This window comes from Chanodichthys erythropterus, chromosome 10 (genome assembly GCF_024489055.1).
Source record: "Chanodichthys erythropterus isolate Z2021 chromosome 10, ASM2448905v1, whole genome shotgun sequence".
NCBI classification, from domain to species: Eukaryota; Metazoa; Chordata; class Actinopteri; order Cypriniformes; family Xenocyprididae; genus Chanodichthys; species Chanodichthys erythropterus.
The window spans coordinates 15,878,627-15,895,000 of NC_090230.1; the positions used below are offsets into that span (position 1 = coordinate 15,878,627).

General features: G+C 37.6%; 1 protein-coding gene across 4 annotated transcripts in view; it reads right to left on the reverse strand.

The window, feature by feature from the left end:
* The window catches only part of tle2b (TLE family member 2, transcriptional corepressor b), a 58,111-nt gene extending 57,153 nt beyond the window's left edge, over window positions 1–958 (reverse strand). For all 4 annotated transcript variants that reach the window (XM_067396208.1, XM_067396207.1, XM_067396206.1 and 1 more), the window contains exon 1: window positions 416–958. In XM_067396208.1, coding sequence (XP_067252309.1) covers window positions 416–439 — 24 coding nt within the window. In that variant the 5' untranslated portion in view covers window positions 440–958. The remainder of the gene's footprint in view (window positions 1–415) is intronic.
* Window positions 959–16,374: the final 15,416 nt, after the last annotated feature.

The window sequence follows — 16,374 nt, forward strand, 5'->3', positions numbered from 1 at the left end:
CCCTTGTGCTGTCAGATATTACAAGTTTAGGCTTGTACACTGAACCACACTGTAATGTACGGTAGATTCTTTAGATTCTAGAAACATCAACATACCAGAGACAGATAACAAATAAACTTCCCACAGTGAGCCATATCCAACCCCACCCACATACACACCTAAAGCACTCTAGATTTGCCCAAATGCACTATGGCATCTATTAGAGGGGGTGTTGAGAAAGGTTTATTACACAAACTAATAAAGACACACATTGTGTTTGATTCCTCCCACACAACTTTCTATCCACTGGCTCTTGAGGACACCTGAATATGCGTATATGCGACTGAAAGCCTGAAGTGATGTCTCTCTTACATCCAGTCACTCCATCTGTCCCATTTGTTCAGGATGTGGGAGAATGAGAGAGGGTAGCACTTACCGGGTGTCTACCCTGCGGGTACATGGTCACCGGAGGGATGCCGGTTTTGACGGGCAACGCGCTGACCCTCCGTAGTCCTGCGTCCCCCTCCACCAGGGGACAGATCCCCGGATCGAGCTTGGGAACCCGGCTCTGTCCTTTCTGAGCCGCAGAAGGCTGTCAGTGCATCTGACGAGGGGTCCTCCTAAAACAGATCCCCTTACTCACACTTAGACTGGATTTCCCCCCAGAATTCCCTGACGTCCCACTCCGTTACTGTCCGGCTCTCAGTCCCACACAGATCAGGAGACTGGGAGAAGCAGGGAATTCAGAAGAATCAAGTCCAGCTGTCTTGTCCTTCTGCAAATGTCCCCAAAAAGCAACAAAAACAAACACGAATCTCCATTCGAGTCTTCCAACCTTGTAACAGTACCTCTAAACTACAGGGCTTCTTTGCTGAGATCTAAAAAGGCAAAGGAGAAGGAGGAACGGGCTTTGTTTTTAATCTAAATCTAGAGAGGAAGAAAAAAACACACAGGAAAGCAGGAAAGAACAGCAGGTCACTGGAAGATCCAGCAGGCTTTTCAGCAGCGAGCCCTAGACTGTAATATATTGTGCCTGTTGGCTTCAACACAAACACGACAGCCTGCTCAAGCTGCACTTAAGGTGGACCAGGCGAGATAGATAGAGGATAGATAGATGGAGAGATAAAGACAGAAATAGATACCAGTACATGCATACAACCAATTATGCATGATCTTTGCTTTGAACAACCGATTCATATCATCACACAGATAGACCTACAGGGGAAAAACACAAATTAGATATCTCAGCAGTGTTTCATAGATTAAATGGAGAGCAAATTGAAACCTGCTTAGTAAGCGTCCTGCTTATATTTTTTGACTAAAAAAAGACCACTTACCCAGTTAACCTCTCACGAGCCTTTTCTAAAGCAGATCTTAAAGGGTTAGTTCACCCAAAAATGAAAATTAATCAGTCATTAACGACTCACCCTCATGTCTTTCCAAACCAGTAAGACCTTCGTTCATCTTCGGAACACAGTTTAAGATATTTTAGATTTAGTCCGAGAGCTTTCAGTCCCTCCATTAAAAGTGTTTGTACGGTACACTGTCCATGTCCAGAAAGGTAATAAAAACATCATCAAAGTAGTCCATGTGACATCAGTGGTTTAGTGAGAAGTTTTTGAAGCATCTAAATTACATTTTGGTCAAAAAATAACAAAAACTACGACTTTATTCAGCATTGTATTCTCTTCCGGATTCCTTTCCATTGAATTGATTCCATTGAATCCTTTCATCTGTTGGCGTTGGTAATGCACTTTTACGTCTTTGTTTTTGGCGATTAGGACATCCGCGACATGCACACTTACGCACCATTTTAAAAAATATAGCAATACCAAAATACAAACAATGTAGAATAGCTTGAATACAGCGTGTGTCTCCCTCAGACTGTAAACGAAGCTCGGGCGCACCGGATAACACGTCAGAAGCGTCACTGCGGAGTCGTGAACCAGGATTGACAAAAGACCCGGAAGAGAATACAATGCTGAATAAAGTCGTAGTTTTTGTTATTTTTGGACCAAAATGTATTTTCGATGTAACCTGTAACCCTTTAAAGGGTCAGTTCAACCAAAAATGAAAATCTGTCATTAATTACTCACCCTCATGCCGTTCCACACCCATAAGGCCTTCATTCATCTTTGGAACACAAATTAAGATATTTTTAATGAAATCCGATGGCTCGATGAGGCCTCCATAGGGAGCAATGACATTTCCTCTCTCAAGGTCCATAAAGTTACTAAAAACATATTTAAAACAGTTCATGCGGTCTACCTTAATATTATAAAGCGACGAGAATATTTTTGTGCGCCAAAAAAACTAAATAATGACTTTTCAACAATATAGTGATGGGCCGATTTCAAAACACTGCTTCGGAGCTTTACGAATCGAGTCAGTGACTCGGAGACCCAAAGTCACGTGATTTCAGCAGTTTAGCCATTTGATAGGAGATCCGAGTCACTGATTCGATTCGTAAAGCTCCGAAGCAATGTTTTGAAATCGGCCCATCACTATGTTGTTGAAAAGTCATTATTTTGTTTTTTTGGCGCACAAAAATATTCTCGTCGCTTTATAATATTAATATTAAACCACTGTACTCACATGAACTGTTTTAAATATGTTTTTAGTACCTTTATGGATCTTGAGAGAGGAAATGTCATTGCTGTGAATGCAGACCTCACTGAGCCATCGGATTTTATCAAAAATATCTTAATTTGTGTTCCGAAGATGAACGAAGGCCTTATCAAAAGAGATTTTAATATGCACTCACATATTTCTCATCAACTTCTTTGAAATTCACCAAATTTCTTCAAATACATATTCCTTATATACATATTGTAAAATTTATTATAAATAAAATATATTACATATAATATATATTATACTATATATTTTCAAGTATATATTATATACAGTATATATATATATATAAACATATATATATATATATATATATATATATATATATATATATATATGTGTGTGTGTGTGTGTGTGTGTGAATTCTTTACATTTAAGTAAATGAAGAATTACTTAAATTTACTATTTATTTCACTTATGTTGACAACATAAGTTAGTAAATTACTTATGTCAACTTTTTGGGTCTCATTGTTTTCTTTCTGAAGAATTTCTAGAAGAAATATCATATCAGAAACAAAATTCACATTTCGGTGAAGTATAACTGAGATCACAAATAAGCCTCCAGAGCATTGAAAGTGCAACCTTTGAGCAATTAGATTTGCCTCAGGGGAGAAACAAATCAGAAAACAAGGGATGTGAAAGAAAGAGAATGAGAGAGATTAGGAATGATTCAATTTGCCAGCAATTCTCTGAAAGCACTGTGTGTGTCCAACCCCATATTTGCACGTACGCCTCTGACAGATGAGCATTTATCTGCCCTTTGAGAAATAAACTGGCAAATTTAATTGTGAGTGCAATACGTAAAACCTTGATTTATCCAGTATATGTTCATTTCGCTTGTTAGTGTGCCTGAAACGACACATCAGCAAATTTCAAGTCATCCCTACCAGTATCGTTCTCATCTCTCCATCGTTCTCCTCCGTCTTATTAGCGTGATCTCAGAGGTGTCCCTTGTTAGTCATCCCTCTGTCTGTCTGACTCTCAGGTCAGGTATTGCCCTAATCGCTGTTATCTAATTGTGTGGATTAGACAGGTAATTATTCACACGACTCTCTCCCTTCAACCTATTACCAAATCCGATACTTGTGAAGCTGGCTGAGTATAAACAGATTTCATGGAAACAACAGTCTTGACAATAATCTGTCCTGAACTGGTTGGGCTTTTGCGTCCTGTTGTCCAGGTAAGGAGATAAAATGAAAATTAGGGAAAGATGAACTAGATAATGTATCACTATTGCTGCTCTTACACTTTAGTTAAACTTATTCTGACATTGTGATATAATTTTGTCCTATCTATCTATGAATCTATCTATATTCAATAAAAATATCATGGTATAAATGGGCTTGTCATTCAGAAACGTACCTTTATGAACACAATTTACCACAATTAACCAAGAATCAGCACCAGTGGAAATGCTTGTTATTAACTCTTAATATATTATCAACAATACTGCAAACAAGATATTTTTTAGAATCTTTTTTTGTAGAATCTTCTGAAAGAGTATAAAAGATAATGAGGCTGCTGAATAGATTTTGTCCTGACAGCTTTCCCGGCCAAACTTCGGTCTTATGTTTACCTAAATATAAGCGGGGGAAATGACCTAAATACGCACAGCAATATCACAAGGCGAATTTTATTCACTCTAACGTTACTTATTTATTCGTGTTTTAGATATAAAACACCTTATTTGAATATCAAAAGAGTAAATTGCACGAGATAAATCAGGTCCCTCACCTTTCTCCAGACCACCTTAAAACTTCGCTGCTGTGGAGCACTCTCCAGCGGTTCTCTGATTGGCTGTAGCGACTCATCCGATCCAACCAATCAAACCGCTGGACACCCACGTTGGCACTTGACATCAGAGGTTAAAACGGACCAATTGCAGCGTTCGCGGCCGCTGATTGGCTGCGGCCGGTGATGAGGGCGGTGTGCAAGTCTTCAGGGATTGTGGGCATTGAAGTTCCGATTATTCCGCACCCCCGCCGCTCCCGCCTCCAGCTGCCAATCACGCCGCATAAATGATCACCTATGACTGCTAATGACAAATGAGCAACGTGTAGCACCTAGTGTTGACTGCCTTGAACAATTAAGCGAAATAACAGAAAACACTCTCTTTATTTGGTGAGTCATAGTGGCTCTATGATAACCTTGTAAATTAATGAGCAGATTGCTTATTAAACAGTTGAAAATTCTGTCATTGTTCTGCCCTGCTGTTCAGGGCTTTTTCTCCACCAAATATATATATTTGACATTAAATTACTAGCATTTTTTCAGTGTATGAATGTGAGCCTACGGAGAGCACACATGCACACAATGAAAGAAAAGAGAGACTACCTTTGTCAGTGAGTATCGATTGCTCTGATAGATGGGGTCTATTCTTTAACTGAACTAAGCTCCGATTGCTAGCGAGCGCATCAGTGTGGCCGGGCCTCCCATCTCTCCAGTAATTAACTTCAGGCTTCACCTGTTGTGGCAGCTTGAATCGGAGTAGCGTCTCGCGCCATCAAACATGACACAGTCTTTCCTCAGTCATCTGCCAGTAAGTGTGTCATGAACTACAGATCTTTATCCAAAGATGCTTCTTTTAATGTTTTGCACTCTCTGTTTCGGCAATGTAGCCTAGTCTACAAAACACAGACAACCCTTTAGTAAACTTATGGGAGCATTAGCTTGAAACAAGTGTTGTGCCGAATTCTGACCCCCACCAGATTATTACCCCCCCTATGTCCCCAGTATGGGTAGGTTTAGGATTAGGTGTCGGGGTGGAGTTAGTATTAGGGAATGGGGTTAGAATTAGGCAATCAGGTAGCAGTTTCAACAGGGGGGGTAATTTGGCAGGGAGTCGAAATTCGGCACAACACCGGTATTGATGTGACCAGGGCTGTCCCAAGCATGCCCAGTGTGAGGTATTGGAAGCGGGGCCCCTCTTCAGTCTGATAGGGGGGTTGGGAACCGATCGAGTTCTGGGGCAGGGCCCCTTGGTCCGTTCGCCGTGGGGCCCCATGTGGTCGTACCAGTTGCACTGTTTTTACCCTAAAGATGGCCCTGGAAGCAACTGTTCTTACCAATGTTTGTCAAATTTTAAAAGGAATCAACGCAATCTAGAATTTGCCATGAATTCACAGATTTCAGAATGAGTTCAAGAAGGTCACCTCACTTTAAAAACTGCTGGGTTAAATATGGACAAAACCAGGGATTGGGTTGTTTTCACCCAGCCATTTTTTCCAACCAATTTTAGATTCATTTTTTTTAGACAGCAATATATTAATATAGTAAAAGGCATGTTTTTACTCACCCCCAAATAGGGGCAAATTTGTTGGGTATTTAAGCTGAAACTTGACCAGACCAGAGACTTATATTACATCTTGTGAAAGAGGGCATAATAGGTGCCTTTTAACCCAACCTGCTGGGTTTGTCCATATTTTACCCAGCTTGGGTTTTTTTAACCCAACATTTTTTAGAGTGCTGGATTCGCCGAGTTGACCGACAGAGAGCTGCTTGGTTTGAAAGTGATTTCTGTGTTCGTACATCACTACTCTATCGACAATAGACAATAGACCTTATTTGACTGTGAAATTTCACCTCTCCTTAATGTGACCGCACCTTCATTGCTGTTAAACTGATGGTGAATCCAGAACCGCATACTGCTCTTACTTTCTGCCATAGAAAGATATTGTAAAAGTAGTATACCAGTATGAATTCTGAATTCAGAATTAGTGTTCTTGCTGGGGCAACATTATTGAAATCCATCATGCCACAAACAGCTTGGAGCAAAAAAGTTTTAGATTTGCTAATGATCCCCCATCATGCATTTTGGCCTCAATGATAATGAAAACGAACCCAATGAATAAACCATAAAGTTGTAAATCTAATGATGTTTCCATGTCTTTGAAGCAAAAGTGATGATTTGCTGCATTAAAAACCTTGCTGTAGAATCTCCATTTTGCACTGATCGAAGGCGACTGTCCTCCTCCAAAAAACGACACTATAGGTCGTTTTTTCAAGCACCTTTTTCAAGTTTAAAAGTCATAAGCACTCTAGCTGGCTTAAAAATAATGACATATGAAAAATGACGTATGACCGTCGTTACCAATCAATATGCGTGTTCATTTAAATGCATTGTGTGGACTTTTTACACAGTCCCTTACCCGCCATTAGTCCTATTTCCATTTAGCAAAACTCAATAAACGACTACACCTACCCTTAGTTGTTTATAGTGCATATACACTTTATGAGCACATGTGTGCCCTGGGATCGAACCCACAATTGCATGATCACATGATTACATATTGTTGTATATTTCAACGCTCTACCAACTGAGCTACGCAAAACCTGAAACTTTGTTGATAGGGGCGCAACTTTCGTAAACGCTCCAATGGGTCGTATTTCAGGGAAGTGACAAATGACCTATATGGGTGTATTGGTTGGAGGACATGTTGGAGGATTGAAGTGATGTGAACACACCCGACATCATAATTACGACTTCCAAACTCGTAAATACCAACTTCCCTTGAGGACTTGAATGCAGCACATGTAGTGATATCTACTAGCTACTCTATAACCTTGCTGTTACAGGAAATAGAGGACGGTCAACGTGAATTATGACTAATACTTTGCTGTCCTAGAGTGTGATGGATCTGAGTGGAAGACTTTGAAATTGTGAGACACATTTGCAAATTGCATCATGTTGGAGACTACTAATGAAAGTGAACCCACATCAATATGTATTAAAATCATCATAAAATGCATTCACAACCCATTTACTTCTGTAATAGGATGTACATATAGGATATTTAATGGGGGGAAAAGTAGGGCGGGACTTTATCCAAAATTGATTGGACTATGAGTGCTGAGGCTGAAGGTCACACATACAACAGTAGCCAAAAACTATCATACAGTTTGAGACATTTATTTGTTACAATAACATGCACAATATGAATAGGAACATTTATTAAGAAAGTAAATAGGGTCAATTTTAATTTCACATGACTGCACTGAACGCAAACTGATGCTGAATGAATATGTCAATGGATGCTCAATCTCTGCTAAGTTTCTAATTTCATCTCTCTTTCTCTTTGTCTTGCTCTGGTGCATTATGTAAGTGTAAAATGCACTGGCGGAGGTTCTTGTGACCAGATGTAGCGTGTGTGTGTGTGTGTGAGAGAGAATGGAAAGAGCTTGTGAAGGAAAACAGGGTTTGTGAAATAATCAACAGAATGAGAGAGAGGAAAGAAAGATGAAGAGAGAAAGTGTATGCGCTCTGCCTGAGGGCCAGACAGTGCGAGTAAACACTGAAAAATTCCAGATAGCGTGTTTTGAGAATCCAGAGGGAATTTTGTGGTTTAAATGGCCTAAAAAACAGCTCGGCTTAAACTCATAGGGGAAGTGAATTAACAGGCAGAGAAGAGGATTTATGCGATTTATTATAGGCACATGTTTCAGTCTGAGGACACGACACAGCATGCAGCAAACAAAGGCAACACACACTCGTTACGAACAATCCAGATCTGAAATTCAGTCTGGTCTGCAATAATTATTCGTACATGAGGTACCCCAATAACGTGGCGTAATAAAACGCCTGTAGGCTCAGTTGCTTTGTGCCTCCTCCAGGATTTAAACATAATCAGTTACATCCTAAAATTGTAGCAGATGTATCTGGCCCTCATGGCCTCAGAATCCATAACCCTAATTTCCTTCCATTAGTGGGTCAATGCGGCGAGAAGCAGCACCAGACTTTTATTTAGGACACGTTTTACCTTCCCATAATCCCCTCTGAGATCCAGTCTGGTAAGGAGAGAAAGTGAAAAATGTGTTATATTTTTACAGAAATATTTATTAAGGCTGTAAACATTAAAGCACGGCATATTTATGACCTATTTTCGGTGGTTTTAGCAGATTTGACTGTTTGATTCATAGATTAAGTATTTCTAATGGGTCATATAACTATACACACAAAGTTTTTTTAAATGTCTTCTGCAGTGTTGAGGGTAAAACATTACAAGTATTGTGTGAGTTACGTAATCGGATTACTTTTTCAAGTAACTGGTAAAGCAAAGCATTACTTTTTCAGTTTACAACAAAATATCTAAGTTACTTTTTCAAACAATGAATTCAAGTTACTGTTCTTGTTCTTGAGAGAAATCATAAGTGCAGAGGTGTTGTGTGCGCTATTAAAGGATTAGTTCACTTTCAAATTAATTTCCTGATAATTTACTCACCCCCATGTCATCCAAGATGTTCATGTCTTTCGTTCTTCAGTCGAAAAGAAATTAAGGTTTTTGATGAAAACATTCCAGGATTATTCTCCTTATAGTGGACTTCAATGGAGACCAAACGGTTGAAGGTCAAAATTACAGTTTCATTGCAGCTTCAAAGTGTTCTACACAATCCCAGATGAGAAATAAGGGTCTTATCTCGCTCATTTTCTAAAATAAATAAATAAATAAATTTATGTGAGTTTTTTTAACAATAAATGCTCATCTTGTACTAGCTCTCTTCTTCTTCTTCTCTGTTAGAATTCCGGCAGTGTAGACACCGCTAAGTGTATTACTGCCCTCCACAGGTTAAAGTTTGAAATAATTGTTATATACTTGCACTAGCATATTGTATATGACAATTTAGTTCAAACGTTGACCTGTGGAGGGCAGTAATACACTTAGCAGTGTACAAAACCTTAATTTCATTTCGACTGAAGAAAGAAAGACATGAACATCTTGGATGACATGGGGGTGAGTAAATTATCAGGAAATTTTAATTTGAAAGTGAACTAATCCTTTAACATGATGGTTATTGTAGTTCTAGACTAAATGTGAGCGTGTATTTACTCATCTCACTTAAACAAAACAGATTCAGTGTTCATCAAAATGATTCAAAACTACAGAAGAGAATTAGGGCTAAGCAATAATAAAAAAATAAAACCATCTCGAGATTAAAGTTGTTAAATTTCGAAAAAACTCGATTACATTTTGAGAAAAAAGTCAAGATAAAATGTTGAGAATAAACTCATTAAATTACAAGAAAAAACTCGTTAAATTTCAAGAAAAAAGTCGAGATAAAATGTTGAGAAAAAAGTTGTTAAATTACGAGAATAAATTCGTTAATGACTTTATTCAACATTTAACAGCATTTTTCTCATAATTTAACGAATTTGTTCTCGTAATTTAACAACTTTTTTCTCATAATTAATGACTTTATTCTTTAAATTTCGAGAAAAAAGTCGAGATAAAATGTTGTTTTTTTTTCTCGTAATTTAACAACTTTAATCTCGAGATGGTTTTATTTTTTTATTATTGCTTGGCCCTAATCCTCTTCCGTACAAAACAGTGAAATGCAACCTCAGAATATTATGCAAACCTCCAATAATTAAATGTCAAATTAAACAAATATACTTTATGTATTTATTCTCACTTTATTAACTAATGTCTTTGCTGCTGACCTTCGATGATCCATTTTAAAAATATACTAATAAGCAAAAATGACTTTAGTTAAACATCACATTTGTGCAATCCAGAATAGCAGCAGAGCTGAAAGGTTTGTTAGAGCTGCGCCCTCTACTGTATTGATTTTGCATTTCCTTCAGCCTGAGGCTTTGTTGTTGTTGTTATTATTAAAAAACAACGATTGATGTCTTACTCTTATCTGTATGACCATAAATGACAGAGTATTTTAAGTTGTTTATAATTTGGCATTGTGCCGATTTGTGTCGTGGAAGTCTCACTACTACAGTCCAGTGATAAAATATGCATGTCCTGGAAATGGGAAGCCTCAGGTACTGCTTTACCCACTGTCTCCTCATGGAAAGGTGAAGTAGGTTCAGATGTAGATGGCAATTTTTCTCCTTCTTGTTAATCTTTCCGTGATTTTTAAAAAAAAACGTAATATTAAACTTTCTGCATCCGCCATTGACATCGCATGGTTAATGAACTTTCACGCACAAGGAAAATGACAGCGTAGATTACGCACAACACGTTAATCAAAGCAATAAGTTTGAAAAGAGCCGTCGCATTTTACCGCACAGCAGTGGTCAATCTATCAATTAGACTACAGTAAAAAAAAAATCAAAATTTCCTAATTTGTTTTATATTAAGCAATCAGGAATCAGTAAGTGCGCTCTGCTACCTGTGCAATAAAGCGTTTGAGATGTATTGGAGCTCAACAACTCTAGTTTTCATTAGTTTACCTTGTATGGAAAAGAGCACTGAACATTCTGCAAAATATCTTCTTTTTTGTTCCACGGAAGAAAGTAAATCATAAGGGTTTGGAACGACATGAGGGTGAGTGAATGATGACACGATTTTAATTTCAGCTGAAGTATTTCTTTCTTTCAAGAGGTCTTACAGTATAATGTAGTGTTTGTTGTTGTTGTTGTTGTTGTTGTTTTGAAGGCATAATTGGACAAGGAAAGGATCTTGGAAATAAATGAGATGAAAGTTCTCTCTCCATGTGCAGCTGCAGAGGGGTCTGGCCAGTTGGCACCGTGCCCGGCCCATGTCATGCCAATTAAAGTTCATCAGCTAAAAGTCTTCCATCTGGGAATGCCGCCTGTTACAGACAATATTAACCCATCCTGGAAAACACACAGAAAAAGAGGATGAAAACATTTCATCCTTCTCCATTTTGACTTTCTTTCTCTCCCACCTTATTGATCTCCATCTCTTTTCCTCTTTCAAGTAATTTAGTTTTCTTTTGGTTTGATTCCAGCATTAACCTTTATTGTTTGAAACAGTGCTAGATTACAGTGTTGAAATAAAAATGGTTTATCTCTATGTGCAATGGGCTATTACAGATCACAATCCAGCTAAATAACTCCATCTGCTGGGAGCCTTGAATTAAAGAGGCAAATCAAAATTACAAGAGCGTTCGACATCAGCCATTTAACGCACATTGTGAGGAAACTAAAGCTTGAATGTACTATACCACAGTGCAGCTGCAAAATGATATTTGAGATCATAATGTTCCCTTAGTTTGGCTTTCAATCAGCTAACACTTGAAAAGGAGACGTAGTGCGTGGTGGCCACGTTTGAGATTTTGCTCTGCTAATTACAGAGGAACAAAGTGACTGAGTTAGTGAGTTAGGCACGACGCAAACTTTTAACTAATTAGCACATTCATATTGACAGCGAATTGTATGACAATTCGATGCGGGCATGTCTAGGCATGCAACAAAGTAAAAAAAAAAAAAATTACCAGTGAGAGTGAAGATATTGTTTACTGTCAACCACAACAGTCACTCCTTCTTTCTCACTGATTTATCATCCTTCAAGTCATTTTTAAGTCTCTCTTCATCTCTCCCTCACCATCACTCGATTTTTGTGACTCAAACACCCTTTGATGCCAATGACCTGTTCTCCGTTGGGCCCTTGAGGGCCTTCTGTTCCAGCTCTGGCTGATATATCACACTAAATATTGTATGTAGTGAAACTTTGAGTGTAGGCTTATAAATCACATTTGATATTCGGACAGTTTGAGACGGTCTATAGCAAACATTCACAAGCTGCTCTGCTGGATTGTGTTTGTCACTTATTCACTCTCACGCACGCTCATACCTGAGTGTCAGGTAAGGAAATATCAAGCTAGGAAATATCAGGCGGGGAAAAAAATAACCTCAGGCACTGCTTTTGACTGACTACTATTCTGAAAAATGAAGGAACGGAAACAAGTCAGGCTACAAAAATATAAAACGGTTTCAGAGGATATATTTTATTTTTAAGGATTAAAGTTATAATTTCCCCTGGGATTTATATATGTAACCTTGGGTGTGTATAATTACAGTTCCTGGGATTTAAAGTGCACAAATAAACAGTATGACTTTGTATTGAAGTCAACATGAAATCAAAAAGGTCCATATTTACTTTCACAAAGCTGAAGTGTGTTTTCCTCTTCACCTTTCATCAATATTACAGGTCTTGTTCTGAATGTTTCATTAGTGCATGTAAAAAAAAATCTAAATCTAATGATTCAGAAACAATTTTCCTTTTTTGTTGATGTCACCAAACATTTTTTTTTTAAGTATAAATCACCTTTTAAATCAAATATTACATTCATACATGGAATATTCCGATTTTTTTATCATTTTCAAAATTAATTCCAAAGACTTTTCAATGTGTTTCTTTAAAAAACAAATATCAGTAATTAATATGTTTTTGGGGAGTCACACCACATGTCATTTTACAACCTTAAACTAACCTTTCCTGGTTAAATACTTAATTTTTTTCTTGATGTTTATGCGCATTGGTCATGCCACACAACCAATTTAGCAGAAAAAGGTTTTTAAGATATTTATAATATTTATTACTGACCCACACTTTGTACATATTGTGTACATCCAAGACGTCAGGGGTGTTAGCATGATTCAGTTAGCACTGTGAGGTAGATTTCATATACATAGTATAGTATATTATATACTAACATGAGAACAGAAGCTTAATCTAAACCGGCTAAGCCACATGAGCAGAGTTCTTCCACTTGGCCAGCCTCTCCGTCTTTACACACTCACACACATTACCATTCCAGGTCGTCTGTGACTGCAACACAACCGCTCCAGCGGCATAAACAGACCACACAATGACCACATGCCATTCACCCAGCCACTGCTGTTTGGCGGTAGCAAAGAGTACAGCCTTGTGGGAAACCATTTGGACGGAGAGGTGAGGTCAAGGCGTCCATAAGCCCCTCCCATCATTATTACACCCAGCACATGAACCGTACCTGTCCAGTAAAAGTGAGTCAGGCATTTGTTTTACCAGGGTTGCACACCATCCAGAATTGAGAATGGCTCTTAAATTGCATTCAGAGAAAGTTGGGAAAGATCGGGAGACTAGTGTCAGAAAAGGTGTAAGGAAAGTAACAGAGAGGAGAGGTGAGAAAGAGTTGAAAAGTTGAAGCAGATACAGACAGATGCAGATGGAAAGAACAATATGGGAAAGAGTGACAGATCAGGAGAGGAAGGGATGGATGGATTGACAGCAGACGGCAGAGGGAGAAGGGCAAAAGGGCAGTATTGTGCCGGTAGCCCGAGGTGTTTTCCTACTTCAGACGCCTGATGGATGGAGGAGGCGGTAAACGAATGAATAAAGAATGAGAATTTCAGATGAAAGAGCTCTTCAGGAATAACAGATTCTCCTCCATCAACACATCCAGACCAAGAGAGAGAGAGAGAGAGAGAGAGAGAGAGAGAGAGAGAGAGCGATAGTGAATGAGGCAAAAAAAAAAAAAAGCTCACAGTTCAGTTCTGACTCCAGCTTCGACTACTAACATCTATTTATACATCCAGGATTATTGGCAGGAAATCTTCTAAAAAAGACATTAAATATCATAAAAGTAGTCAAACAAACTAACTAGTCAACTAAATATTTATCCATCTAGACTGGCTAACTAACTAACTAACTAACCAAACTAACTATCCATTTGGGATGAGAGACAGTCAAGCACCTAAAAAGACATAAAAGTACTCCAACTAACTAGTCATCTAACTATTTATCCATCTAGTCTGACTAACTTACTAACTAACATCTATTTATTCATCCAGGATTAGTGGTAGTAAATCTTCTAAAAAAGACATTAAATATCATAAAAGTAGTCAAACTAACTAACTAGTCAACTAAATATTTATCCATCTAGACTGGCTAACTAACTAACTAAACTAACTATCCATTTGGGATGAGAGACAGTCAAGCTCCTAAAAGGACATAAAAGTAGTCCAACTAACTAGTCAACTAACTATTTATCCATTTAATCTGACTAACTAACTAACTAACTAACTAACTAACTAACTAACTGACTAACTAACATCTAATTATTCATCCAGGATTAGTGGCAGTAAATCTTCTAAAAAGGACATTAAATATCATAAAAGTAGTCAAACTAGCTAGTCAACTAAATATTTATCCATTTAGACTGGCTAACTAACTAACTAACTAACTAACTATCCATTTGGGATGAGAGACAGTCAAGCTCCTAAAAGGACATAAAAGTAGTCCAACTAACTAGTCAACTAACTATTTATCCATCTAGTCTGACTAACTAACTAACTAACTAACTAACTAACTAACTAACTAACTAACATCTTTTTATTCATCCAGGATTAGTGGCAGTAAATCTTCTAAAAAGACATTAAATATCATAAAAGTAGTCAAACTAACTATTTATCCATCTAGTCTGACTAACTAACTAACTAACTAACTAACTAACTAACTAACTAACTAACTAACTAACTAACTAACATCTATTTATTCATCCAGGATTAGTGGCAGTAAATCTTCTAAAAAAGACATTAAATATCATAAAAGAAGTCAAACTAACTAGTCAACTAAATATTTGTCCATCTAGGCTTACTAACTAAACTAACTAACTAACTAACTAACTAACTAACTAACTAACTAACTAACTAACTAACTAACTAACTAACTAACTAACTAACTAACTAACTAACTAACTAACTAACTAACTAACTATCCATTTGGGATGAGAGAGTCAAGCTCCTAAAAGGACATAAAAGTCCTACTAACTAACCAGTCAACTAACCATTTATCCATCTAGTCTGACTAACTAACTAACAATTGATCCAGGATTAGTGGCAGTAAATCTTCTAAAAGGACATTATATCACAAAAGTAGTCCAACTAACTAACATCTATATAGTATGAGAGAGAGTCAAGCTTATATTAGGACAGAAAAGTATCATAAAAGTTTGACTAACTAATATCTTCCACCCATTCAGGACGAGGGGTAGTCCTTAAAAGACAGAAAAGTATCATAAAAGAAGTCCAACTTAGCCAGCTAAATAATATCTTCCTATATAGGATAAGAGGCAGTCAAACATCTAAAAATACATAAAACCATCAACCAACTAGACAGTTAACCAATTTATCCATTAAGGACAAGGAAGAGAAAAGTATCGTAAAAATAGTTCAGCTAACAAAGAAACTACTATGCACCCATCCAGTTAGAGTCTTAATTGCATCTGAGGATAAATCTTAAACTTAATAGGTTGCAGTTGATGTCTAGAAATGTTGTAAGAACTTGAGAAGAACAGTGCTTGATAAATTAGAGTGGTGCCATAAAAAAGTCTGAAGTATACAGGGGGAAAAGATGTTCCAAAGGCCTGGAGAGAGCTAGCATGTTAGCATTGATAACAGTTCAAAGTTTAGTATAGTAGACCTTAACTTGAAACATTTCTACTTGAAAAATAAGTATATCTAAATATGCACCTTAGCAAAACTAACCCCAAAATAGCATTTACCTTACTAGTGCATTGTGGGAAAGATCTGTGCAACCAGGAATTAATTTGATTCCAGACCAGTATATTTTAAGGTCATCCTTCTCTCTGCATTCTATTGTTTAGGGGATTTTTTTTATCCTGAGATAAATGCTCTCAAATCTCAGAGCTGTCGGCCAAGTAGTGCTTTCTATTTACAGGAGAGGTAGAATGAGAAAAGAGGAGTGGATGGATGAGAAAAGAGAAGGATTAAAAAAACAGTCTGACAGTCCTTCTCTCCCATGGTTCAATTCTGCAAGCAGTGAGTCAACGAAGAGAGAGAGAGAGAGAGAGAGAGAGAGAGAGAAACAGATCACAGGACAAGAGGGTAAAAAGAAAAATGAAGATTAAGATGAGTGCTCTGGACATCGCCAGAAAGAAAGAAGGGATAAAAAAAAAAAGACAGTGGAAAAAAAAAAGAACAATGGGATGATGAGTCTGGTGTGAGCTTGAAGGAATAGAACAAAGATAACGAGTAAGACAGAACGAGAGAGAAAAGGATTGACA